The sequence below is a fragment of the Accipiter gentilis genome, chromosome 7, assembly GCF_929443795.1.
Source record: "Accipiter gentilis chromosome 7, bAccGen1.1, whole genome shotgun sequence".
Classification (NCBI taxonomy): domain Eukaryota; kingdom Metazoa; phylum Chordata; class Aves; order Accipitriformes; family Accipitridae; genus Astur; species Astur gentilis.
In genome coordinates, this window is record NC_064886.1 from 19,669,075 (window position 1) to 19,694,603 (window position 25,529).

Below are 25,529 nucleotides of genomic sequence, written 5' to 3' on the forward strand. Positions count from 1 at the left end.
GTTTGCTTGTTCTTACTTTGGTGTTATGATTTATATATATTACAGAGGAGGAGTAGATGTTGTTCATATACTGTTCTACAGTTCATTCATTTAAATGCCCTTCTCATAACAAAGAAAAGTCTTAACCAGAGAACAGTCAAAATGCCCTTCTATCAGTATTATGTCTGGCTAGTGTAACTGTCTCTTTGCCTGAAATGACGGCTGTGGTAAATCTCATTTCTGGGCACCCAATTCTTCCCTATTTATTCTAAAGGAATATCAGGTGTCTAACTCAGCACTGCAAATTTCATCTCCACTGCAGATGCTTAATTAACATTCAGAGCTACAGAGCTGAGTGTCCCAAGTCTGTGAGATTCCAGAGCTGAAGCCCAATGACTGAATCATCTTTCTTCTTTTTTAGTTTATTTAATTCTGATATATTTCCTGAAGAACACCATTTTGGTCTCTCAGATGTTTGTTTCTCATTGACAGCTTTGACAAAGAAATAAGGAGAGAACATTGGGGAAAGTTTTTAAAAAAATCCATCCACTCATTTGAATTAAACTCAGTTGCAATGAGTTGCAAATAGTGGGACTGGGTATTGTCAAATAACAATAGTATGAAAGTAACTGGACTTAAGATCCCTTCTTACCTAAGCTTCTGGTTGCGAAGAGGGATATTGCAACTTGCAATGATGTAGAAAACAGGAAATGCTAACTCAGTACTGGAGCTGTATATATTAATCTAGATAAAGTGGGGGATGTTCCCATTATTTGGGTTTTCCCTTACTTTAAGAAGTCTTCACTTTAGCTCCCCAAGAGCTCTAAGTTGTAAAGCCTGAAGAGATACCATTTGCTTTACCACTGTTTTCTGGTAAAACAAAGAGAAAGCCTGCTTTCTGTCTTTCCATCTATAATCATTTTTATAAGCCTCTTCTGTTTGTGCTTACAAAGATTTTTTTTCTGAAGTACACTTCTGGGTTTATGTTTAAACACTTTAAGCAGATGATCCCAACTATTTTTGTCCATTTAACTAGATTTGCAGTGGCTTTCACGATGAAAATGAAGGAACTGGCAGCAGCAGAGTGGGTAAGTTTACATGATGATGGTGATGCTTATAGTATTATCAACTATGCATTCTCCTAAAATGTTTTCTAAATGCTAGAGAATTGTAATAATCTTCATATTCTCTATTCCTGTTTTTCCTTTCAGAGAAAGCATTTCATATTTATGTATTTCGACAGGTCAAATAGATCTGGCATTTAAAAGCTGTTTAATATTTGAGAAGAGTATCCAGCAGTTTAGGAAGTGCTTCTCTGTAACATTTAAAACTAATCATTGCTGTTGTTATCGAGTCTCTTCTGATGCCATATGCATATATTGTTTCTTTTTCCATCATTTAATAAACTTTATGTTGCCAAAATTTCACTACACAGCTTTACTTACAATAAAGAACTTGGACGAATAATTTGAAAATACTTGTTTTGTCAACACTGGGAGTAGAATGAACTTCTTAAGGTGAACTTCAGAGCTAAAATTGAAGTTATGCTAAGCCCAGCAATATGTGATATACAGCCCTGTTGACCAGGCCTTGAGGGATATGTAGCACATAAATAGCACTTAACTTTGTTAAAATTCATCTCTCCTCCTGAAAATAAAACAAAACACACTGTACTGAATGATATATGGAAAAATACTGAATTAAATTATTTTCATCCGACAGTATAGTGGTTAAATAAATTTGGCAATGTATTTTAAGGAGATTATTTAGCCAGCAAAGAACTGGCAGTAATAATGGTTGTTTTTCTTTTCTTCATTTAGTAGGCACCATTGCATTTGCTGTGTTGCAAGTCTCCTTCAGACATTCAGTGCAATTATTTTTAGTATCTGATGCTCCTGTTTGAAAATAGTCTGGGTCAACATTTTTACCGTTACGTGGTTGAGTTGATGGCAGACTGCCAGTGGAGAAAATTGAGACAAATCCTTGAAGTAGACAGTCCTCAATCCTGGTTGCTGAAGAGCGGCGTAAGACAATAAAGAGCTGCCAGTCATTTGAGTACAAGGAGTGCTTTTGGGTCGTGTCAGGCTGCACTGGTAACCTGTGAAAAACTCCACACCGGACAGTAGGGCTTGCTGATCCAGCTCGATGGCCCAGCTGATTTTCTGTGCAACATTAGCTTTCCAACTAACTTGTTGGCTAAAGACTAGTAATGGATTACAGAGAGCTTCACTGAGCACCAGATCCAGTGAAGGGTAAGAAGTAACTATCTGGAGGACAGTAAGGGGCAACATACTGGGATAAAAAGACCAAGGCAGGACCATCCTCTTCCAGCTGCAGTGAGCTGTTAGCTGCCCTCACCTCATCTTGTGAAACATCAGCTGAAGTTGAACAATAAATGCAAGAAGTAGAAACTAACTGCTTGGTATCTCTTCAGTTCTAATTTGCATCATAATATGATCATTAATACACCCTTGCCTAAAAAAAAAAAAATCACTTAGAGGTGGAGCTTGCACAACAGAACAATTTAAAACTCAATACTTTGTTTCAGCATGAATTGATTTTTTTTTTTAAATCTATTTCCATTAAAAGTATATATGAGCAGACATAGGAGCTGGTATTTACATGACAAATATAATTTGGTTTTAGTAGTTACTACAGTGAACGTCATGATAGGTAAACATGAAAGGGCACAGCTTCTGTCATAGATCTTATGCAAGAAAAAGGCAAAAGTAACAGTATAAGGAGGAGAAACAAATTTGAACTTTGAAATGATTTTGAAATCAGTACCTCAAATGTTTTTAAGTACTGAACTTTGATTTTACCTAAACACCTTTGTGCTGTGGGCCTATGAGACTCACTCAGTTTTTTGGAGAAAGTCTGTGGCAGTCAGGGAATTGGAGGCAAGTCTGTCAAGTCCTAAAATGAAATACCACCTGCTAACCTGTGTCTTAAGTGCTGGGGGTTTGAGTTCTTTTTCCAGCTGTATCATCATATAAAGGGTAAGAGCAAATGTGACACATTTACTTTCAGACAGTGAAGAATATGAATACATCCTTCCATACATAGGTCACAGAATATTAACACTTTTTACATATTAACTCACACTAATGTGAATTGCATTATTCCTCTAATGTGTGCTTTATTAGTTAGTCAATTAAGAATTTAAATTACGAACATGTAAGCAATTGCACTGTGCTCAAGGGCTGTATCTCCCAACAAATTCTTTTCTATTACGTTGGATAAATTATCTTTAATTATGCAGCACATAATACAGCATTTGTAATAATCTGTATTCCAAGTAAGTTTGAAATACTGTAAAAGATCTTGTGCTTACAGTCAGTGTTTTATTTCAGTAGTGTAAAACTGGTGCATAAGAATTACCTAAGCCGGTTTTATTAGCATTCAATTTCATTTTTCCATTCTCCTCAAGACAATTTAAAATAAAGAACATAACAGAAAATTGATCTATAAAGTGTGAATACATCTGTATGCCCTGTTCCACAGTATTCCTGCTATTTTCTACTTGATGATCCAAGCCCCAGCAGGATTATACTCACTGTAAGCCATTAAAGGTCCAGCAGAGCATGAAACCAGATCCTTAACTTAAGCTTATTTTTGAAACTTGGTGGTTTTAGGGAACAAAAACCCTATCTTCACCTACCAGAGTCTGAGGCAGAACTATGTGCTATGTCAGCTATGGAGGCAAGGCTGGCTTAAGCTGCCCTCTGCCCCATCTGCTTTTTTCCACCTTCTCTTTTGTTGCATATATGTGCATCTAGCACTGAATTTCAGCTATCCCACTTGTCCTGCAAATTCAAATTCTGAGGTTGGCCTCCAGCTTGCAATGCTGTCTCCATTGTTTGCGAAGCTTTTTTTAGGATTGGAAGATCCAATGTTATTTGAAATGCTACTTATTCATAGATAAGAGTAGACCTGAGAAATGTTAAGTAATAAAGTAACCTATTAAACCATTTTTTCTTATTTTTAATTGCTTTGAACACAAAAGTTCATATAGCTTTTGAAAGATAAAGTCCATAGAATATCCCTAGTCTTCCACTGTAGCATAAAGTGTTGTTTTTTCCTTCACTTCATTTACGTGTGGATTTGCTGCTTCTTTGTGTAGATTTTGTGACTTAGTTAATTCACTCTGATTCTCAGAAACCACCTCCTTCCCATCTGTGAACCGCTTGTTGATGACTATTCACTTTTTATGACCTCTTTTCTATCCATTTCTTTTCCCAGTTCATTTTTAATAAATAAATAGACTGTTACGACTGGGCAGTGGCCTGGAGGGGCAGTCACATAGGAGTGATAGAAAAACAAAATGCAAGTAAAAAAAAAATTAAAAAATCACTTCCTTGGCTTCTTATTTCCTGAGCTGTCTGGCACGGGAATTGGTTGCTTAACAGTTTGTTTCTGCATTAATTCTTGTTCTCCTAATACAAGTTCTCTTCCTGCCTTCAAGTCATTATCCTGCAGGTGTGATTTTGCAATCTGCTAAGGATGGGGAGGGGGTGGGAGAGGAGAAGGGAAGACTAACGTGCAGGTTGACATGATGCACTGGTATACGGGATGCTCTGCCTTGGCTAACTCTGTTATTCCAACAACTTTCCACATTAAGAGGCAAGTCTGCATAGCAATATTTAGCTTGAAGAGTTCAGTGTATTAGCAGTGTATCCCAGCATTCAAAAGTGGAATGGTTGGAGGGGAAACTTAGTAGCCCTTTTTCCATCTGCACTTCAGAAAGAGCCATCACAGGCAAATAGTCAACGACTCCGAGAGTTGCAGCCTGCTAGGACTGTGCCTCTCTACATAATGAAATGTAGGAAGAGGCAAGATTCAGTCTCAAGATAGCAAAGACTGGTGCTCTAAAGAAGGTTGTGCAATTCTGGACACTATGATTAAGCGATAGCATTAGGTGAAATTCGTGAAGGAATATAATATCAAACTGGAACATTCAAGGTTATATCGAGCAAATCTATTGGAGATTACACCGGTTGAGTAATACCCTCCTTAGCTTACTCCTTTACAGGTATAGCAACCAGTGCTTTTAGAACACCTAGGAATTGTCTGAACACAAAGTTTTACACAAATACTTTGAGCTCAAGAAACTCTGCTTGTTTGCTGGGGAGTGGTGGTGTTGTTTTTTTGGTTGGGTTTGGGGTTTTTTTTTCAGTGTGGAAACATCACCAAGAATATTTCAATGTTTTCCTGAAAAAAAATGTATTCCACAAATTCGTGGTTCAAGTTATAGAAAGATATTGAAATAGGAACTTGCTTATTTAATCACCTAAATGAAAGAATTAGCGTAGCAGCACTTCAGGAGTAACTTTGGAAGTGTAGTAATTACCTCTTTTGCTATAGCTATTTTAAAATGATTTCTTATGCAATTTTTATTTGGGAATATTCTGCTCCTGGCCAGTTTTCCCATACAGACAATCTACATATATTTTACAGCAATTTTGGAAAAGTTTAGAGGTAAATGGGTTTGTTTCGTGCCTGATCTGTTTAAAAATTCTATTACGGATGAATGTAGACTGTGGTTTTGAAACCAGCTATAATTTTTCCTTTAAGACTAACATATTTTGGGAACTAGGGCTGTTCCGTAGTGGAAAATCTTTCTCTTCTAAGAAAATATTTTAATTTTCTATGCAGTAAGCAGGTTAATGATTATGAGAAAGGATACAGAGATAAACTAAAAGGTATGTTTGTACTAACTTGATGATTGTGTTAATTGCAAAATTGATTCATTGTTACTGTAAGTGTTCATAGTAAATGTAATTTACATTGCTGACTTGGCTTTTGGTGTTACTTAAATGTATCTTTCTAACAGTCTGTTTTGATTTTTAATAGTCGAAAGAAAATTACGCTGATGTGCATTTTGCTATACTGATTGGGTTTTTTTGAAGAGTGAACAGATCTTTTATCGTGAACTATGAAAGTTACTTTTCTTCTCCTTCTCTTTAAAGCCAGATGCTAGGCAGAAAATATATGTCCAAACTCAAGGTGAGAGTTTTGAAATACTAAGGCATTCAATTTATTTGAATCAAGTGTTTGGTACCTGTATCTTTATGTATCTACCTTCTTTACCCCGGAAATATTTTGCTGAAATGGGTATGGGATTTGAAGTCCTGGCTCCACTGAAATTGAGCTTTTTGCCATTGACATCAATTGAGGCAATAGTTCAGTCTCTTAGCTTAAATTTTCAACTCATTTGGTGCTTTTAAAAAAAGTTTTCCCAGATTCTTTACAGTAGGAATCTGAAAGATAAGGTAACATGTAAGGTAACACCGAGCTTTCTCCAAAGCATATGGAAGTTTTGATGCTGAATGATTATTCTCTGAAACTCCAAATTCCTTTAAATGCTTTAAGTTGAGTTCCCAGCTAAATGACACCCAACAAGTATCTAATCCAAAATATAATACTTAAGTGAGTAGTCTAGGGAACACTCAGCTCAGCATTTTAGATGTGATTACTTAAGCTACAGCACCTGATTTTATTTATCTACAAATAACTGTCTGCAGATTCCAAAACTCATTCCATTTTGTATATTTTACTTTCAAAGAAAATAAAAAACCTGTTATGTTAAACTAACTCATTGTGAGGTCTATTTAGCCCATATTTAGTCTATATTTAAGCCTCTTGTGGGGTAATAGTTAACTGAGAGATTAAATAAATTTATAAAATAGTTTCATTAGTAAAATAATTAATCTTTAACATAAGGCAAAACAAATAAATTAATATTCAGTTTAGATTATATTTAATTTTGATATAAATTTAACTTACTTTCTTTGCCTTATGTTAAGGACTTGGGTCTCAGCTGACCTGTATCTGTTTTGGAATAATATGCTCCCTCAGATAGTATTATCTCATATGTAGATTTTAGAAGGTCAAATTTAGCATGTTGTAAGTGAGCTTAATTCCCTCGGTTGCTAAAGAAGTTCATACACTGTGCAAGTAGAAAATTTTCAGTTGAATTTCAGTCTGATGACTACAGAAGGATTGTGCAGACAACCTGATGTTGGGATGAGAAAAAATTGAGGTGGGAACAGCTGTGTGTGGAATTCAGTGTGCTTAACAGAAATACTGTTTTCTTAGGGCAAGACCTCAAGAACCATAGTTCAGCCATCCAGGGACCAATCAAACATGTTGTGTTTCTCTTTTTTTTCAACACAGGAATTAAGACTACACCCAGTGAAACATTTGACTGGTATAGATTTCTACAAAATGCAGGTAAACCTCACCTTTTTTCTCTATTCACTATATTTATTCTTAGTAGATGTCAATGATGAAAGAAATTTAGAACATGAAGGTTAACTGATTATATAATAAAATGACTTAATGATACGGAAAATTAAAAACTCTAATATTACATTCAGAAAGAATATCGATCAGATTAGCCTGGTTAAAAAACTGCCCAGACTGCCTCCAGATTTCTGGTCCGTCCAGGGCTGAATTGCACCAAAAGGTAAAATGGTCATGACATATGGGTCAATGTCCCTTAGAAGGTAAGTTAGACCGAAGCAGCAATACCTGAGCATGCTGTGCTTTACAGCTGTGAGATGGAAACTGTGGATGTCTTTTGTAGAAGAGCAGGTGAAGTGAAGAAGTGGTGAAGAAGGGAAGTATGTGTTGACAATTTATTATTTGGTCTTGAGCCTGTCTCTGTTTTCACCAAAGTAATGCCATGTGAGGCAGATGACCTAATTTAAAGTCACCTGATCTTGGCAATGCTTTAATTGCTCCAGCTGCCTTTCCCCAAAAGAAGAATTTGTGGGCATTTTACTGTGGTAAAAGTATTTCAATATTATATTCATCAATCTCATCTCTGATAGTACAGCTGTTCCCTCTGTTACAAATGAATCCTCACTAGTCAGTTGCTTTATCACATCAGTAAATATGTGCCATTATTCAAAACTGGTGTCCAATTTTAAATTGAGCATTGTGAGGTTATTTTGCTCTCAGTAAATCACGGCGCACAAGCACAGCACTACTAAGATTAATAATTTTCTGAAGTGAAATGATTTGTCACTTGCTCGCATAGCCTTAGTGTTGATTGGCTCTCACGTCCAACCATTTTGTGATTAAAAGAGCAGTCAACAGATTGAGGAGGGGGAAGCTCCCTCTAAACTGCATTTCATCTAATATATTAGAGACAGTTTTTTGCCTAATGTATACTAATGCAAAAGTGCAAAATAATTCATAATGTACACGAAAAGCAAATGAAAATGTGACTGTAACATCTGTGCCTGTTAAATAATAACTTGAAAGCTGGCATCAGATTATTCAGGATTGTTTTTTATGACTGTTTCATCTCATTTGTCTCACCAGTCTTGTCTCTATGTCCATCTCTGGTGGCAGCCTACAATTTCCACTTCTTTTAATAATGCACATGGAGGCAGGTTTTTTGGCTGTACCTTTGTGCTTACCACAGACTAATTAGGAGTTCCCACTGAATTGCTTCTCTGGGGATCTGCAGTTTCAAAGTGTTTAAAATTCTACTAAACTTGGAGCAATCAGTAGAAAACTATCAAAAATAGAAGGCAGTTTTGCTCAGAAGAATGTGATTTTGATAGTGTAGGCTTGCACAATGAAGTACACTTGAAAAGATCCCTAGCTTTTATACAGATAAAGCTATCCAATCTCATTCACCTCTTTTTTTTTTTTTTAAGACTTTTTTCCCTGAATTTCTATTCCATATCTAAAGGCATTTAATGATTTTTGTGGGAAATATTTCTCCAGATAACTCTTACCTGTATCTTTAGCAGTATCCTTGAACATTTGTCAAATTCAGGATTCCCAGGGCTGAATGTAAAGAAACAGCACATGCCCTAAAATGCAAATTATAATACATTCTAGCCATCAATGTTAAACATCCTTGGTGATCAGGCCATGTGTTTTCAAGTTATTCTTTAAAATGAAATAAGCTCTTCAGAATATTTCAAGACTTTTTTTTCATAGAACAGACTTCTTACGAATATTCTTTGTACTGATTTTTTTTAGTCATAGAAAAGCCTTAACATTTGACTTATGTTAAATATAACACCAGTACATAAATAGTCTCTTTAAATCAGTATAATGGCTTCGGAAAGAATTTAATGGTAGATTTAAGTGGGTGGCAGAATGCATCAAATACATTTTACTGTGGCAGACTTCCCCCCAGCCCCCAAATGTGAATGGTACTAAACCAAAAGCTAAAGAATCCCAGCTTTTTGTACATTTCATTTGATAGTTTAGGTCACTAACATAAATAGCAATCACCTAACACAAATTGAAGCAGTGCTGTGAAAGGTTTCGTTGTTGTTATTATGTGTGCAATACAATCTCAGTACAGGAATCATAGTCTCAACAGCTGACTTGAGAGTTGTGGAGATGATGTTTGTGTAGTGTTAGTGTGCTAGCTCCTAGTTGCAGTATTTTCAGTGGCTGGCTGTTAAAACATTTATTGGCTAAATCTAGGAGTTTAAAAGTGAATTTGCATTCTGGTTACAGTCAGCTTCACAGAGTTTGTCTTAGGTGGATGAGAGACAGTAAGCAGCAGTGGTCCAGGCTTTAAGAAGAAAATGTTTTCAGTGTATTTAGTAACTCAGACTAATTAGGGAAGTGTTACAGCCTATGTCAGTCTGGAGGTCAGACCAGATGATCAAAATCTTTTTCTCTGACCTTTTAATACAGGAATCTATATACAGGGTAATCAGTTTTGTTAGCAATTTTAGATGCCTATCTATAGACTTGAGAGAGACAATGGAAGTTCAGGCTTTTGCTGTAAATTGATTGACAGAAAATGGCAAGACAGTCTAAGTAAATGTGAAAGCTGAGACTGATCTCTAACAACTTAGCTCAAGGATGGAGCATAGCTACTTAAGATCACAGACAGGCTTGATGTCATCATACCGTGATGAAAGGCTCCTTTTGATTTCTTTGGAATGCGGCTGAAGCTCATAAGATGTAAACCCTAATAAACACTTAGACATCATGTGATTAGAAGATATAGATAACTAACAAAGTCTATACTAATGAACTGAGAAAGCTTGTTTACCCAACAGATAAGACTAAAAACTGGTTTCCTGGAAGGTGACATAGAATCATAGGATCAGATGCTTATTGCACTATCAAATAAAATATGCAACGTACTTTTGTAGTTTGCTTTTTCTACTCTCAGATAATTTCTGCTTCATAGCACGGCTATTTTCAGAGCTTGAAAAGTTTACATAACCTGTCATGACACAGACAGCATTTTACAGAGGCATTATATTTTCCTAAAGCTATGCTGGAAAAAAACACCTACATAAGAAAAATTAAATAGTAAAAGTTTGTGCAGATATAGCTGACCATAGAAATAATGATGTGATAGCAGCAGTAAACTGCGTTCCCCAACAGATCTGAAAGCATAGAGCTTTTTTGTTGCCTGATCTGTTAGTAATAATGAGAAACAGGGGAGAAAAGGATTGCTGGGGAATTTTGCAGTCTAATTTTTCTGGATTAGTAGCCTGCCCCTGGAAGTTAACAGGTTCATTTAATTTCTGTTGTCTTCACAAACATATCAGCAACTCTAGCAGTTATACACTTATTGAATGTGCATGGCAGTATAAACACTTTGGATATAATTATTACTTCACTTCCCCTTAATTTCTAAGAAACAAATTGCTTTGTAAAATAAAAGCTCAACTTCATAAAACATTAATAAATGTTCGAGATCTGCAAGTGGTTAAGTATGTTGCTGAAATAAGACCTAATTGGGCTAATAATTGTCAAAGTTTTGTGTCACCAGTGACTTCAATTACAGGAACTTCAGAGTCAGTATAAAGTGAGATAGCATGTTGAAGCTGTACTGCAGTAGGATACCACCATGTCAAACAAGCTGGAGATCTTGGCTGGTCTGAGCAGCTTGTTTTCAGTAGTTGACTTGTGAAAGAGACACAAAATCAAACTCTTGGTACCAAGAGACTGAAAGAGCTAATGATGTGTGGTATTTCTGCTGTGTGTAGGGAGATGAATGTAAAGAATAACTACGAATTAAAAGATTTAGAGTATCAAAATTACACGCCAGAGTTGGGCAAATTTATCTGTGTTTCAAATTCAAGAAAATAAAGTAACCATCTTAGAGACTGAAATCTCAGCAATAAGCATATGGATTTCCTTTTCTAGGAGATCAGTTAATACTTTGAGATGGATAGATGAACAATTTTCAAGCGGAGTTAAAGATCTGCTGTGGTTCAAAGTGAACAGAAAGGAAAATGAGAAGGGTTATTTACCCTCACCATCTCATCATGGCTTAGATTTTGTTTCAGAACAAAACCAAAAATGGATCACTAAGCCCAAATAATATGGACTTGGTCCTGTTCTCTAAAGGTCCATAGAATACAACAGTGAACGTGAAATCAAGGGTTGGAAAATTAATCTTAAAATCTTTGATCATCCTTGACCTAATATTAATAAGAAATACTTTGACCTCAGGCTGTTTTTTTACGTTACTGGGCAATCTTTCTATCCTAAATTATAACCTGTAAGTTCAATATTGATATACTTGATAAAATATACTTAACCTCTAGTACCAATTGGATTTTAAGCTGTAAAGGAATGAACACATTTTAAGAACTTTGGCTTTGTGAGGTTTTGGTTCAGGTCCAAAATAATAACTTTGAATGAAAAATCACATTGTTCCTCTTTGTATTTTTCTCCTCTCTAGAGATTTCAAAAACACCCTACAAAAGCACAGTAAAGACTTTTAAATAAAAAATATTTTCTTTATTTGAGCAAATGGTGAGAAAATTGCTTACTTAAGATGTTCTCGAACTGCTGCTTTACCTCTCAGCACGCTAATGCTTGATATTACTCATTCACTTAGAGGCCTGCAGCTTTTCAGTAAGATTAAAGATTTGCAGTAATGTATTTATTTTTACTGTACATCTGTGATTACTATGTTTTTTCCCGATTGTACCTAGAGGGATGGAGTTAAATGAATCTGCTTTTTCAAAATGTGTTTAGATAACACTTCTACTTATTCTTGCCTTTCTTGGAAAAACAATGTCCTTATTAATGCTTCAGAAATGATTTAGGTTTTTGTGTTAGCTGTCTGTGTTCATGTTTTGGTATCCTGGCTTCTAAGTACAGATTTTTATAAAGGCCGAAGTGTAAACTATCATAGTACGTCATAATAGTTATGTAGTTGGCGTGACAAACAGTTACACAGTTTCAGATAAGGCACAAACTAGGAGCCAATGAAATCTTAAATAATAAACTGCTTGTTGCCAGTGTTGCATTATAAAAATGTTTTCCACTTTTAATATACTCCATTCTCTCATTCTGTCTTGCAACTGAAGACCTCAAAACAGTTTACCAAATATTAAACCCAGTGCCATTGCTTCATATCAAGCAGTTATTAAACCTGCTTGCAGATGAATGGGTAAGTCCAGATTTGATAAACTTTCTCCAGGCCATACCATGACTCAGAATCACAGCCAGCAGAAGAACATGAATCCTGAGTATTAATCACATTTCATCTATTAGCCAGTATATTTCGTGCCAGGTTCCAATACTATCAACAAATACACCGGAACAGCAGTTGGATACTCTTTTGATCATGCAATTCCACTCTGAAATTTTAAGTGCCAACGCTACATTGCTGTGTTTCAATTTTGAGCAGCGTAATACCACCTTTGCTCCACCATGAAAAAGGAGTTGCATGACTGTGGGAGTTCCACATCAGCCTTAATCTTCCACTGTGTCTGTCTCTTTTCAGCTCACCTGCAGTTCATTTGTTACCATCGCCGTGGTCCTGTGTGGCATATCAGGACAGCATACCATCAAGCTGATGAGAGGAATGAGTTTTTATAATCCTATCAATCACTGTTCTTGTTTTGACCTCTCACATGTTGCTAAACTGGTGACCTGCTAAGTAGGCTTAAGACCAGCTTTGGCCAATGTGCAGCTGTTTTTTATAGATAAAGCCAATGTAACAAATCAGACTACAGCCATAGACAAAATACTGACAACACGTGTTTAAAGGAGCATCTCTTCCTGACATTAAACAATTATTTTTGACACATTATATTTGATTACAGTGGCAAGACTTGACTTGCATTTAGTGTATAGTGATTCTGAAGGATGGCTGGAAAACGTGTACCATGCAGTCTTTTCCTTTTATTGCTAAGTGATTATGTACAAATCTTTCCATTTTGTATTTTCTTTGCAAAGCAAACAGAAGGATGCATGAGCTAAGAGATAATGAAGCACAGTGTGCTGTTTCAAATCTTTGCTTTTGTAACACTAACAGAAATGGGGAGAAACAGACACATTTTTTTGTTATTTGGGTGTTTGCATGTCATTCAAACAAGATAGTGACACAGTGAATGTGTCAAAAGAGCAAATCAGTTGATTGTGCCATATTGATGTATTTTCATTTTAGAACTGAATCACAGGAGGTGGTAGTATCTTATTACAGATTAAGTAGCCTATCTGGGAAAGGCAGAATGATAGCAAAAATTCACATACCAAAACTCTTGTTTAAGCTCGAGGAAAAAGAAGTAATGTCTTTTTCAAATACCAGTTTTCACCCAGCTGATGGCTATAGCTGGTATAGGCAGCTATTGCAGTTATTCTCTTAATATGTTCCCCTTTTCGGCGTTCTTGTGAGGACAAAGCATACCAAAATGATTGCTTGCTTGTACAAATGGCTACCTTTTTTTTTTTTTTTTTTCTTCCCCCCCCCCCCCCCCCCCCCCCCCCCCCCCAGTAGGGGTGCTAGCAAGGCTTGAGAAATCAACAGGTGGGAAAACACCGATGCAGGCATCATCTTGATGTGTGAATTTAACCAGTTTCAGTGAATGAGCAGAAAGCTAACAAGATACACAAGTGCTGCTGCAGTTTGATCTTAAGTAGATAGAGAATGAGTAAACTCCCAGCACTAAACAGTGGCAGTGATGTTCTGGTAATACAGTCTTCCCAGGAATGTCTTTATATGCTTCTAAGTGGATTGAGTGGGGAAAGTCTGCCTGTAAAAATGAATTGCATGATGACTGAGATCTACAACGTACAATAAAATAAAACTACAACTGATTCTCACTTCACTAAATTGAATGGCAGAGGCAAATCCTTTTTTTACTAGCCCATCTATGACAGTTTTTAGAAATGCCATGTAGGATCCAGTCTGTAGTCCAGTATACCCAAAATCTGCTATTTCAGAGAAAAGTGCATAAAATTTCATGATAAGACAAGTAGGGCTTTGTAAAGTTGCATGAAGGGGATAGTCTGTAGTGAGAGTTCAAGTTGTGAATGTCTTTTCAAAATAATAAAGGTCAAATAAGTGGGTTATTTTCATTAATAAATATTATTTTAGGTAATTACACTAGTGAAATAATTAGACTGTTATTGATGAGATTCTTGGGAGAAGTACTTTTAAATCCCACAGGAACTAAATGGCAAAATTACTGTCTGTGGGACCAGTTTCCTGTTTCTCTTTCAGGTTAAGGTTTTCGTACAGGGAGCAGAATGGCAGTTAGGACTGCTCAGAATCGGTCTATTAGGGCTTTTCATTGTCAAAGCACTTTAAACCCTTATCTAATAAAATGAATAGACTGAAAGTTATAAGATAGAAACAGAAAGATGTTAAGAGATAAAAAGAAGCAGTTATTTCAAGCATAGTTAATGTTGATTAGGGTACTGTCACATCAAGAGTGTAATAATTCTGTAGTCTTTACGTGAGAACAGGGAGTCCTGATTTCTCACTACTGTCTGACTGAGCTTTCAGCACTAACTTTAAGTTTGTTCCAAAATAGCTAGAGCTGAGCATCAATAGGTGGGAGTTCATAATTTAAAATGAATATTTGTGCCGTATGGATAGTTAAAATGCAATCTGAATTTTGCTGGTACTTTCTAGTGGTATGTTTTGTGTGAGTTTATGTCATGAATTGAAACCACTGCTGCATGTCTTAAAAACAAACAGTATTAATGGCCCATTGCACCAGAAGAATGGCTTTTTCAATCCAAATGTTTGTGTATTATAAATTACAAATTATTTCTTGGTCCGATAACCAGTAAAATATTACTTACCGTGTCTGCTGCAGCCACTCTTGACAGCTCAAGCTGTTTAAGTTAAATGAAACAGACTAAATAATGAACCCTGTGATAGGGAGCATTTAGAAGTCCCCGAACTGCATTTTAATTTTAAAAGCGATAGCACTTGAGTATGTCAAGAATCACCACTTTTTTGATTCTCCCCCTCCCACAAAATTGAGGTTTGATGCAGAGCTCATGTTAATCCAGTTCCTTGACGTGAGGGGAGATATTCCTGGCATATTTCTTCCAGGGCCTGGAGCAGACTCTGCAGTTATGGTACACAACACCGTGAGGAACCTTAAGCTGGTACCAAGTTCGGGTGATCTTAAATTACAAATTGCAGCGATTCAGCGGTGCCATATAAGCAGCTGAGTTGTTCCTGCAGCTGGTGGAGAGTGGAAGGGAAAGGGAGGAGGAGGAGGAGGAGGAGGAGGAGGAGGAGGAGGAGGAGGCCGCCTCAGAGAAGGGAGCTCTGCAGTGTTCAGCAGCAGCAGCCGATGGTGCCACCACAACTGTCCTGCTGCCTTCCTCTGCTAATCATAAATCCCACAGTCCGTCATTCTGACCATGAAGCATAGCCCTCCTGTGTGATATACGTGTGACGTAGCCCCAGCGTGGAACCCGCGCATTCGTGTCTCACAAACAGCCCGCTGCTGAAGAGCAGCGGTTTGATGGTCCCTGTTGAACTGCCTGGTGTTAGATGATGCGTCATCCATCCTTGCCATGAGCTCAATAAACAGGTGATCTGAAGGACAGCGAACTGATTTGTTCACTACAGTAAATCAAACATGAATATTTCAACCCCTCTAGTGTTTATTAAGTTATGTTGTTGGTATGTGTGTTCATTCAGCAATTTGTGAATTATGTTGTTTTATCATAAACACATTTTACCAAAGTTCATCACGTCGCGACCCTTCTCCAGAAGTATGTTCTGAATTAATTGTGCTGTCATAGAGCCAATGGCAACTGCAATATCCTACACAAGATCTTCTTTTTGTAATATAGCCTATAAAACTATTTCATATGCGTTGTTTCTGTGTATTTGCAAGAGAGATTTTCAATGCTAAAAATTCCCATGTTGAGATTTTTTTCTCAAATTATTTTTCATTTGTATTTCTTAGCAATAAGGTTAAAATAAATGCTTTGCCATAATTTAACTTCTAGTTAATTATTCTGTACCAATGCTGGCATATTAGGGATAGATAACTATGGGACATTTACCTGATCTTTTATAACAGAAAGTGTCAGATCAAAAGCTCTAATCCCTACAGCCACTGATTAACTAAACCTCACAATATTCTTGAAATAGGTGGTGGATGCAAATTTATTCTTCTTATGGGTAGAAATATTGAGAAACACACTTAGTTGTATAGTTGCCTCGTCAGTCAAAGCTGGGTTCTGGTGTTCAAGAATACCAGCCACTGGCTTTTTCTCCAAATCCTGCGCATTCACTGCCTCTGGAAAGAAATTCCTGTGCCCTATAAAATGATGTGCATGATTAAGTTCTCCACTGAGTTGATTTGAGGATTGATGCGAAAGCAAGAGACAGAGGGAACAATAATGAGAATTTTTCACAGTCCACCCTATTACTGCTATTACCACTCATTCATGAAACAATTTGGAGTGTTCAGCTTTTTTGTCTGTATTCAGACTTTTACAATTATTTGTTACAGATATTCCTACAGATACAGGCACTTTACATATGTTTCTTCTGATATGCGGACTTCGAAGAGTCAAAGACCCTCTGTATTTAGTAGATGTATTTTCAGGTAGGTACCTGCTATTTGAATACCCTTGTTTTGTCCCTGGATTCCGATGCATTTCTTTTAGTGTTTATAAATTTGGCATAAGCTGCTTTTTATTCATTGCAGAGAACTTCATCATGTATTTACATTTTAAAAAAGAAATGCTCATGTAACCATTGATCTGTTCAACACATTATTTCTGTACTGCGTCTTTTCCAGCCTGCTGGGAATAACTGAGCATTAAAATCAAAGCAATATTTGATGATTTTACTTGCTGGGAAAACTGTTTTGCTGTTACATACAATATTAATGGAAGACAAAAGAAGAGTTCACCTACTTCAAAATAACATTTTTATCTTACTGTCCCGTGGCTGTTACATTGATTTGCACGTGTGCTAATTAGTATCATTGAAGTTACAAGCAAATGTTACCACCTATTGTTATGGCTCAACCCTGTAAACTAGGCAGAAGTTTTCTTGTAGTCATGTAGGTGAACGTTTTGCCAGGTTTTCTTTGTGTCTGTCAAAGGTTCAGATATTCCAAGTTGGAAATTTAGCCTCCACTATTCAGCTTACTTTTATAAGCCTTTACCACCTTGTGACACTTAGTAACAAATGTAGTTTATTAAAGTCAAGTAACTGGTTTTGTTCTATGCTGGTGTTGAAAGAGCAGCAGATTTCTCTTATGCATATAACTGAATATTAGTTGTAAAGGTTGCAGTTGCTTCCACATGTTCCTTTACATAGGAAAAAATTCAAATAATTTGGTCTTAGTGGCCAGAGTCACTACATTATATAGAGCATTGTTCTCTTGAGATGATTCACAATTACTATCTGAGCTTAGTTAAATAACCTTTGAATCATAAGAGAATGTATGAAGCAGAAATGCTAAATACTAACTTTCAGATATGCTAATCATTTGAATTCTGAGGAGTAATGGGAGGGCTGAGCGTGAAATCTGGTACACATTCAGTCTTTTAAGTAGTAATACAATATTTGCCTAATTCTTTTTTATTCAGGCAGCTATTTACATTGATTTTGGAGAAAAAAAATAAATTAAAAATTAATAATTTTGTTTGATAAAAAAGATGTTCATCTTCTGTTTTAGGTTGGCACAGAAAGGATCCTAGTGTCCATCTGGGCATAATTGGACCTGCAGTAAGTTGGTGTTGTAATTTTATTTTATGTGTATGTTTATTCCCAAATATTTCCATTTACTCGCATCTGAGATATCGCAGTAATTCTTTCCAAACTGAACCTAAGTCAGAGGACTTCTGACTGTTGCAGAGATAAGAAGGTACAAACCTACCAGTTGTAAAGGCTGTTCACAACAGGTCTAAACTGTGGAAGTGGAAGCGGAATCTATTCCAATGCTCGGACTTCTAAAGTTCAGAGTTCTGCTGTCAGCTAAAAGGCCTCCGCACTCAGCATGTGCTCTGCTTTTGCATTGCAAAAGGCAAAACAGCTAAGAGGGTTTTTCTGTAGAGGATATGCACTGAGGTAGCTCAACTCTATTTAGTTAGGTTTGTATTAATGCAAACTGTTATCAATAGCACTAAGATAGTTTGCAGCTGCTGTAGATTTGTTTATAATATATACTGATTCTTTTTTGTTCAGAAGGCTTGGGCTAGTTTTATAAAGGGTATTTGCAGCTGGATTACTATAATTTTATGTTTAGCTCAAGCACATGATTTAATAATGCTATTAATCTATTATGGTCTCTTAGAACAAAACATTTAGTGTTTCATTTGACTACAGGAAGAACTTTTGAAGATAAAAAATATCAAAAAATTTGGATTTTAATACTGGCTTCTGTTTTTATACCTGTGGGATAGTACAAAATTTTTTAGAGCATCAGAAAGTACTAAAAATGGGAAGCTTTTGCAAATAAAATATTAGAAATTCCTATTTCAATATGAATAATTTATAAATGAGCTTATCAAATATTTTGAAAGGCAGCAGTTGCCATCTAGAAGAATTTTTTTAGCAGGTATTGTTAATGAGGTTTTTTTAATACCATGAATGTGATATCAGATGCTCATTATCCCTGTTCTTACATCTTTTGTTCACGTGGAGGATTGCGTCTTTGTTCCATTCCATTTAGATTTTGATGCCATTTCTGGTAGTCTCAATTCGTACACAATTAACAGTTGTCAGCAGGTGTAAAATGATGCTAGATTTCTGTCTGACACCAGACAGCAAGGACAGAGCTTGAGCTGAAAAATAAAATTGGTGAAGTCTGTGTCACATTTAGAATCTGAGTGCACTAAGGCCTGGGATACAGATATCTGAGAGGGAAGGTAGGGTTGACTAAAATAAATAAACTGAGTTGTTCTTATATGTCCACATCTCAGATTAAGCTTAGAGTTGGTATCATTCCTTCCAAATGAATCATATGTATTCTAGTAAAATGTGAGATTTCATTTTTTTTTCCCCCTAAGTCATAAAGATCCTGTTTAACAAATTTGGAATTTACGACTTCTAATTCTCTCTTTTCACAACAGTGTCAATCAGTTAAATGGCAGCTCTTCTGTGATAACTAACTCCCTTTAGATAAAACATATAGTTGGGTTGCTGTCTCAAAATGTTGTCATGAGTTTCTCAGCAATGGTTTGCTTTTCACAAAGCACCACCTCCTGAAAGAGATTAAAATCAAAACTATCGCAGTGTATTGGGTCTGGCTGAGATACACACAGTCATTATAATGAAATAATCTTCTTCTAGTTGTGGAGAAAGGTTTGAAAATGTGGGCTTATGAAGCATGAACATAAACAAGGAAAACTACTGAATCCACCCAACTCCACCCTATCATTTTTAAATCAAGTAGCATGATTTTTGAGGAGGTAACAAGACTGAACTTCTCTGCAGAGGGAAGTATGTATCACTTTAGCGAAGTCTGAGTCTGTTCTGAATGCTTAAAAAGGAGTAAAGGGTTGCATAAGTTTTCTGCCAGTCCTTTCTTTTCTAACTGTCTCTTAAAACTTGGTGTTTGAGCATCCAACATTGTTTCCAGTTATTTCCACTTTGCGATCTGTCTGATTTCACCTGCAGAAACTAAGGCCCTTAGAAAGGAACCATCCACAAACAAGTAAATGTTCTTAAGATTTCTGTTAAGTACAGTGCTGAAAAAGTGCAAAACTACAAAATGCGTGGTTATTTTCAGAACCATGAGAGAAAGATGAATATTCCCCGAATCTCAGTCTAACCAATACCCTACCTAAATATTTGCTAGCACAGTGTTTGCTGTGGGCCAGATCCTCAACAGTAGTGACTGCACTGTAAGTTGGTGAGGGAGCGGGGGAAAGATGCCTCTGAGCCAGTGAAGTGCTTCTCCTAATTCTGTGCAAAATTAGGTTCATTCCCACAGCTTCCCACAGCCCTGGACAGGGACCAGGGGGAGATGCAGGGAGACTGGCCTCCCGCTTCTGCTTTTAGTATGTGGCCTGTGTCAAGGGAACATGCTTTACTAAACTACCAAATCTAATTGCAAGATTTTTGAGAAAGAAGTCAGTCGTGGTACATGTATATCCATAGTATAAGTCTTGAAAAGGCAGCCTGTAGCCTTAATCTAACCAGTGGAAAAGGTATGAGTAGGCAGCTGTGTCATATGAAACAAACTCTTGCTGATGCTAAAAGGGTTCTAAAAATGTCACTGTTTCATCTAGGTAATGTGTTCTTGTCCCTCTATAAGTCTCAGCTCTGATTCATCTTCACATGAGCCTGAAAACTTGCAGGCAGTCTGTTTTATAAGAAAATAAATAGAATCTGAATGGGCAAATAAGAACTATTTTTCTATTTTCTCATTCAGTTTTGTTATTTGTAAATTTTAGGATATGTGATTTTGTTTTTAAAAGGGGTTTTTACATTTTTATTTTATCTGCATTTTTTTCCATACTAATGCACAAAATGATTTGGAAGTGAACTGGTGTGGAAGTCAAATCTAGAGCAGGTGTAATGAAGCTGTGCTTTAGAATCAAAAGATACACTTCCTGCCTCCAGTGAGGATTTTAAACATTTTAGTCATCTTTTTAAATTTGCTTCACTTTTTCATAAGCTAACGTCTTTACAGTAACTACCAGAAATAACCCTGTGGCAGTGCATAGGCGGGATCAAGGACTGAACCTCCTTAAAACATTTAAAAACATATTTCTCCCATAGTACTAAAATATTGCTAAAGGATGAAAATAAATCTCAGCTCTATTGGTATTTAGCTGTACTTTTCTTATTCATGTTATTTCTCAAACCACAAAATCTTAAGAAAATCAGTGTCATTATCTGTGAAGCAAGTTATGTTTATTGTGAATATTAAAAACCCACACAGTAAGACTATATTAATTAAGAATATAAAGAAAAGGCCCCCACACTATTTTCTGCTTTGCTTCCATAAGATTATAACCTTTTCCCTGCAATTATGCATGATTGTCTCAAATATGTTGCAGGACTGGGTACTGTATAATGTAAAATTTTTAGCATTTATCTCTTCTTCCAGGTTTCCTTTTGTTCATTTCTATAATGAAATTTGAAACAATAGCTAATTTTCAGCAGCTCTATATTCCAAGAATAGAAGCTTATGAAACTTTAAAAATTTAAGGTCACAAAACTTGTGTTCAGCTGTTGGGTAATCTCTTGAAGCCCACTTTGTACCTCTCTGCATAATTCTTAACCATTCTTGTAGACAGTACAGAACATTGCTGTGTTTGTAATGACACTTTTCCATTGACAGCTATTTTTCCTCTGTCCAACTTCTTTCCATGCCTACTGAGACAGTTTTAGTTGAATAACTGCCTCCACAGATGATGGGACCCTGCGGGTCATCTCTTTGTAGTGGATGGCTCTTAACCTACTGTGTGTTTTCTGGGCTAGTTCTAAAATAAAACAGCTGTTGACACAACTAAACTAAGGAACTAGAGGAAGTCTAGTAACCTGCTCCAGAATACCCGAGAGCACAATAATTAGGAAAATCAGATAGGAGACAAAGATACAATTTCAAATTCTTTAGCCTGCTGAGGAATATGTAATTCTGCCAGCTATATCCTGAATAAGTGCCCTAATATCACCAAGATATTTTTTAAAAGGTTAGAGCTACTGCTACCATTAAGCTGACAACTCTTCTAACCCTTTGTTTGCTTGTTCTTCCAAGAAAAACTCCCTGAAAATGAAACACTTGTATAGAAATGGTAAATTAAGCTGTTCTAATATTTCTTAAAAAGATTATATATTTTTCTTGTAGACCTGAAGTTTTGTTACTTTAGATCCTAGTTGCCAAATTGTTTCAGCTGAATTAAAACTGTATTTTTTACAAGTTGTTAATTGTCCCAAATTGCAGTAGTAGAGCTCCATGCTAAGCCAGAAGACATTGAATTTCCTTAAGCATTTAGTGTATGGAAAAGGTGATGTAGAATGGTAGAAATGGCTGAGTTTAGTATGTTTGCAAGGATCTTCTATTTCTGGTGCATTTGCTGCAGGCAGATTGCGTTGCATTGCAGACAACAGTTTTGTTTTCAGTTCTCTTGCTGAGCCTATTCAACAATCGATCAGATAAGAATTGTAATGTGGGGTCACCTGCTGCTGTGAATAAAGCTGATTCCTTTCACAGCGATGCTGTCAAAACCTCACGAACCCGATCAAATGAGCAAATTCTTCCTATCTGTATTGAATATGCTTGCAGATACAGCTTTTCACTCTTTAGTACTCTGGGTGATGCTCTGACAGAACTTTAAATGCACTAAGACCTGTTTTCCCCTGCAAAGTCTAGAGGGCCACAGTAGTCCCAGCATGATAATGAAGATGTTTCTGGATCATTGCTTCTGTCTGAGTTAATTTTTATATGACAGCAATTTAATATGGTGTGTTTATAGAAGATTTCCTAGATTTTGATCATGGCAGGCCCTGTCCTTAACAGGCGCCTTCATCTTTGTGCAGCATTTCATCTGTGACTTTCTGTGCTGTCAAACATCTCAGATGTTTCTTTGCCCGTCAGCAGAGTAGAACTTCCTTAATAGCATATCTGGTCCTGTTAGCTGTGGTTTCTTGCTATGTGCCCACTCCCCTTTCCATGTGTCATCTTATCTCATCTGTTCTGATAGAAACTATTCATATGACGCAAGCTGCTTTTCTCTGATCTCTGCTAAATTGATGAAATTTGCATCTCTCTGAAGGCTCTTCCTCTGGATGGATGATTTTTTAACAAAAGATGATAGGTAGCTGATGATCATACTTCCCTGCTATGTTGATAGGTAACAAAATAAAATGTGGCAACACTCTACCTGTAGAACTGGATCAGGGAGACATTTGGGGTGGAAGTAACATTCTTTTCTTTTCAGTAGGTTTTTCTGAGACTGTGCTAAGTTCCTAGGCAGCTTGCCATAGTCAGTTGGCTTTGGAAGCATTCACATCTTTTAAGTGCATTTCCAACTTACTGAACAGCTTATGTTGTATCTAATTTCTGTTATATTGAGCCTGTGGTTAGATAACTGTGCCCCCTCAAGTTCCTAAATGTAGCTCAGGGGGATCACTTCTCTAAGTCATTGCTACACCCATCCTGAAGGTAATATTTTAACTGAATTCTCATATTCAGGCCAGGCCTCTTGGAATATCTACCAATAGAAGAATACAGCTTAAAGGAGTGTTCTGTTTATGAGGCAGATGGCAATTTCTTGGCTTCCACAGAAGTAGATGGGATAGAAATTAATATCTTCAAAATTTTATGAGTCACAGGCTGTAGTTTTTCTCATCCTTCTAAAGGTAGAAGAGCAAAAGACCATATCCCACTGCTCATTAAATCACTTGCAAGTACTCCATTGATTTTAATGGAAACAGAGTATGGTTCCTCATGAGAGGAACTCAGCATCAAAATAGTACTTTGGGGAAAAAGCTGAAAAGATATTTATATAGAAATAGCAAATGGGAAGTTCAGTATGAAATATCCAAGGAACCTGTGACATGACATACTGGCTTAGTGTATGGATCTGTATCACACTCTGTTGCCAGGATCAGGTAGTGCTTCAGGAAAGGGCACTTGATTTTCCCTCCCTGCTGTTACCAGAAATACTTTCTTAAGCAGTTATGCAAGCCTTTTATTTCTTGCATTCAGTAGGAATTCATTCCTTAGTACAAGAGTGATTCCCTTGAATCTTTTCATTTATGAAGCTCAGTTTTCAGGAAATAATTAATCTTGTGTTCAAAGCACACAATCATAGTTATAAAATAAATTCTGACTTTTTTCCAAAAGAGTTTTCTAAAATGCTTTGTGAGTGTTCTCTATCTCATAATGTGAAAAAAAATCCAAACCCAAAATATTAATGTGCATTAAAAAAAAATAAGCCATGTTGTTCCCATGTTACAACTGCTGCGTGCTGTGCAAGCTATCATAAATTAATCTAATATAGTCAGTCAGCCTTAATAAAAAAAGTTGAGTTCTGTTCCTCATGTCTAGTTAAGGATTTCCAAGATCCGTTTATTTCTTTTAATCATGTTAAATGAAAATAGCAGACATAGTTAAGCATGCCTTCATGTTAGACTGTATTTTAGAATTTTGTGTTTATTAGTTTTCAAACAAATGTTTCCGTCAGTGCATAACATCTATCTGACTGTCCCAGTTTACATGCGGATCGCTTCCTGCGTTAACTGAAGCCTGAAAAGTTCCTTTCCTTCCTCACATTGCTTACTCCATACATAAAGGGACAGAGAATTGCTTGGCACATCAGTGCATTGTTCCTTGCTTAGACAGTAAGTTGTCAAATCGGTCATTTGAATCATGTTAGCCTTAGCAGAGTCATCTGAAAACAGTCATTCATGTTAAATAGATCTAGCTCTAATTAGAACCTGCAGCCAGAGGGATGTCAGGGGAGAAGAAATGGAACCTCCCTTTCTGACAGTAGCCCAAAGCTACGCTGCATTAGGAAGTCACTTAAAGGTTTAGAGTGGAGTAGTTAATTCACGCTCTGCTATACTGTGCACTCACCCCCCTAGCTGGGTATTCTAAGTGTCAATCACTCACGAGAGCATTTGTCTGAAGAGTCAAATGCAACGACCAAGTTACAGATCTGTGGTATGATTTTAAAGCTCGGCACATTCATATATTGAAATATTTCAGTAAAAAATGTGCTAAAATTTATTTTTCTTTTCTGGGTATTTCAAAGATATGCTATAGTGCTAAAGTAGTGCCATATACCTGTGTGTGTATTCCTTTCTAGGTCGATCCACTTTTTACAAGTGAAGTTAAGGAAAAAGTTAAAAGGTAAGAAGTTAATGTTAAGCTTTCTGTCTGCTCCAAATGAAAGCAGTTGGCTGACTAGCCTTTAAAATCATGTGTCTAAATGCTCTTTTGTATATACAAATGAACATATATGCACAACTCTCTCTATGACTAACAAATGTGTTCTGATTATTTGGCGTGTAACATTCTCAGACTAGGTATTCTATGCATTTTAAATTTTACAATTACCAATAGATCGCTTCATGTTTTGTGTTAAATCACATCTGATTTAGTGGGATTTATATTTATTATTCTTTTGGGTCTTTTAATTCTTTCTTTCATCCTGGCCTCTGCAAGATTTTGCATGCTTGGTGTTGGTGGGTAAATGGGTAGATGGGCAAGATAACCCTGTATAGCTTTTTTCTGTCCCTAGTTTATATGCTTCCTGATTGAAGGGTATAAATATTGGAGAAACAAGATTTTTTTGTGTGTCTGCAGAACCTAGAATTGTCTGACTTGAACAGAACCACCATGTTATCTCTGATTCATAAT

The 25,529-nt window shown here is 36.4% G+C and overlaps 1 protein-coding gene across 1 annotated transcript in view; it reads left to right on the forward strand.

The window, feature by feature from the left end:
* GLT1D1 (glycosyltransferase 1 domain containing 1) overlaps window positions 1-25,529 on the forward strand; it is a 56,492-nt gene that overhangs the window by 15,123 nt on the left and 15,840 nt on the right. Inside the window, exons 4-9 of the mRNA XM_049806358.1 lie at window positions 1,016-1,067; window positions 5,949-5,985; window positions 7,156-7,212; window positions 16,710-16,805; window positions 17,889-17,938; window positions 24,976-25,019. Of these exons, the coding sequence (XP_049662315.1) occupies window positions 1,016-1,067; window positions 5,949-5,985; window positions 7,156-7,212; window positions 16,710-16,805; window positions 17,889-17,938; window positions 24,976-25,019 (336 nt within the window). The remainder of the gene's footprint in view (window positions 1-1,015; window positions 1,068-5,948; window positions 5,986-7,155; window positions 7,213-16,709; window positions 16,806-17,888; window positions 17,939-24,975; window positions 25,020-25,529) is intronic.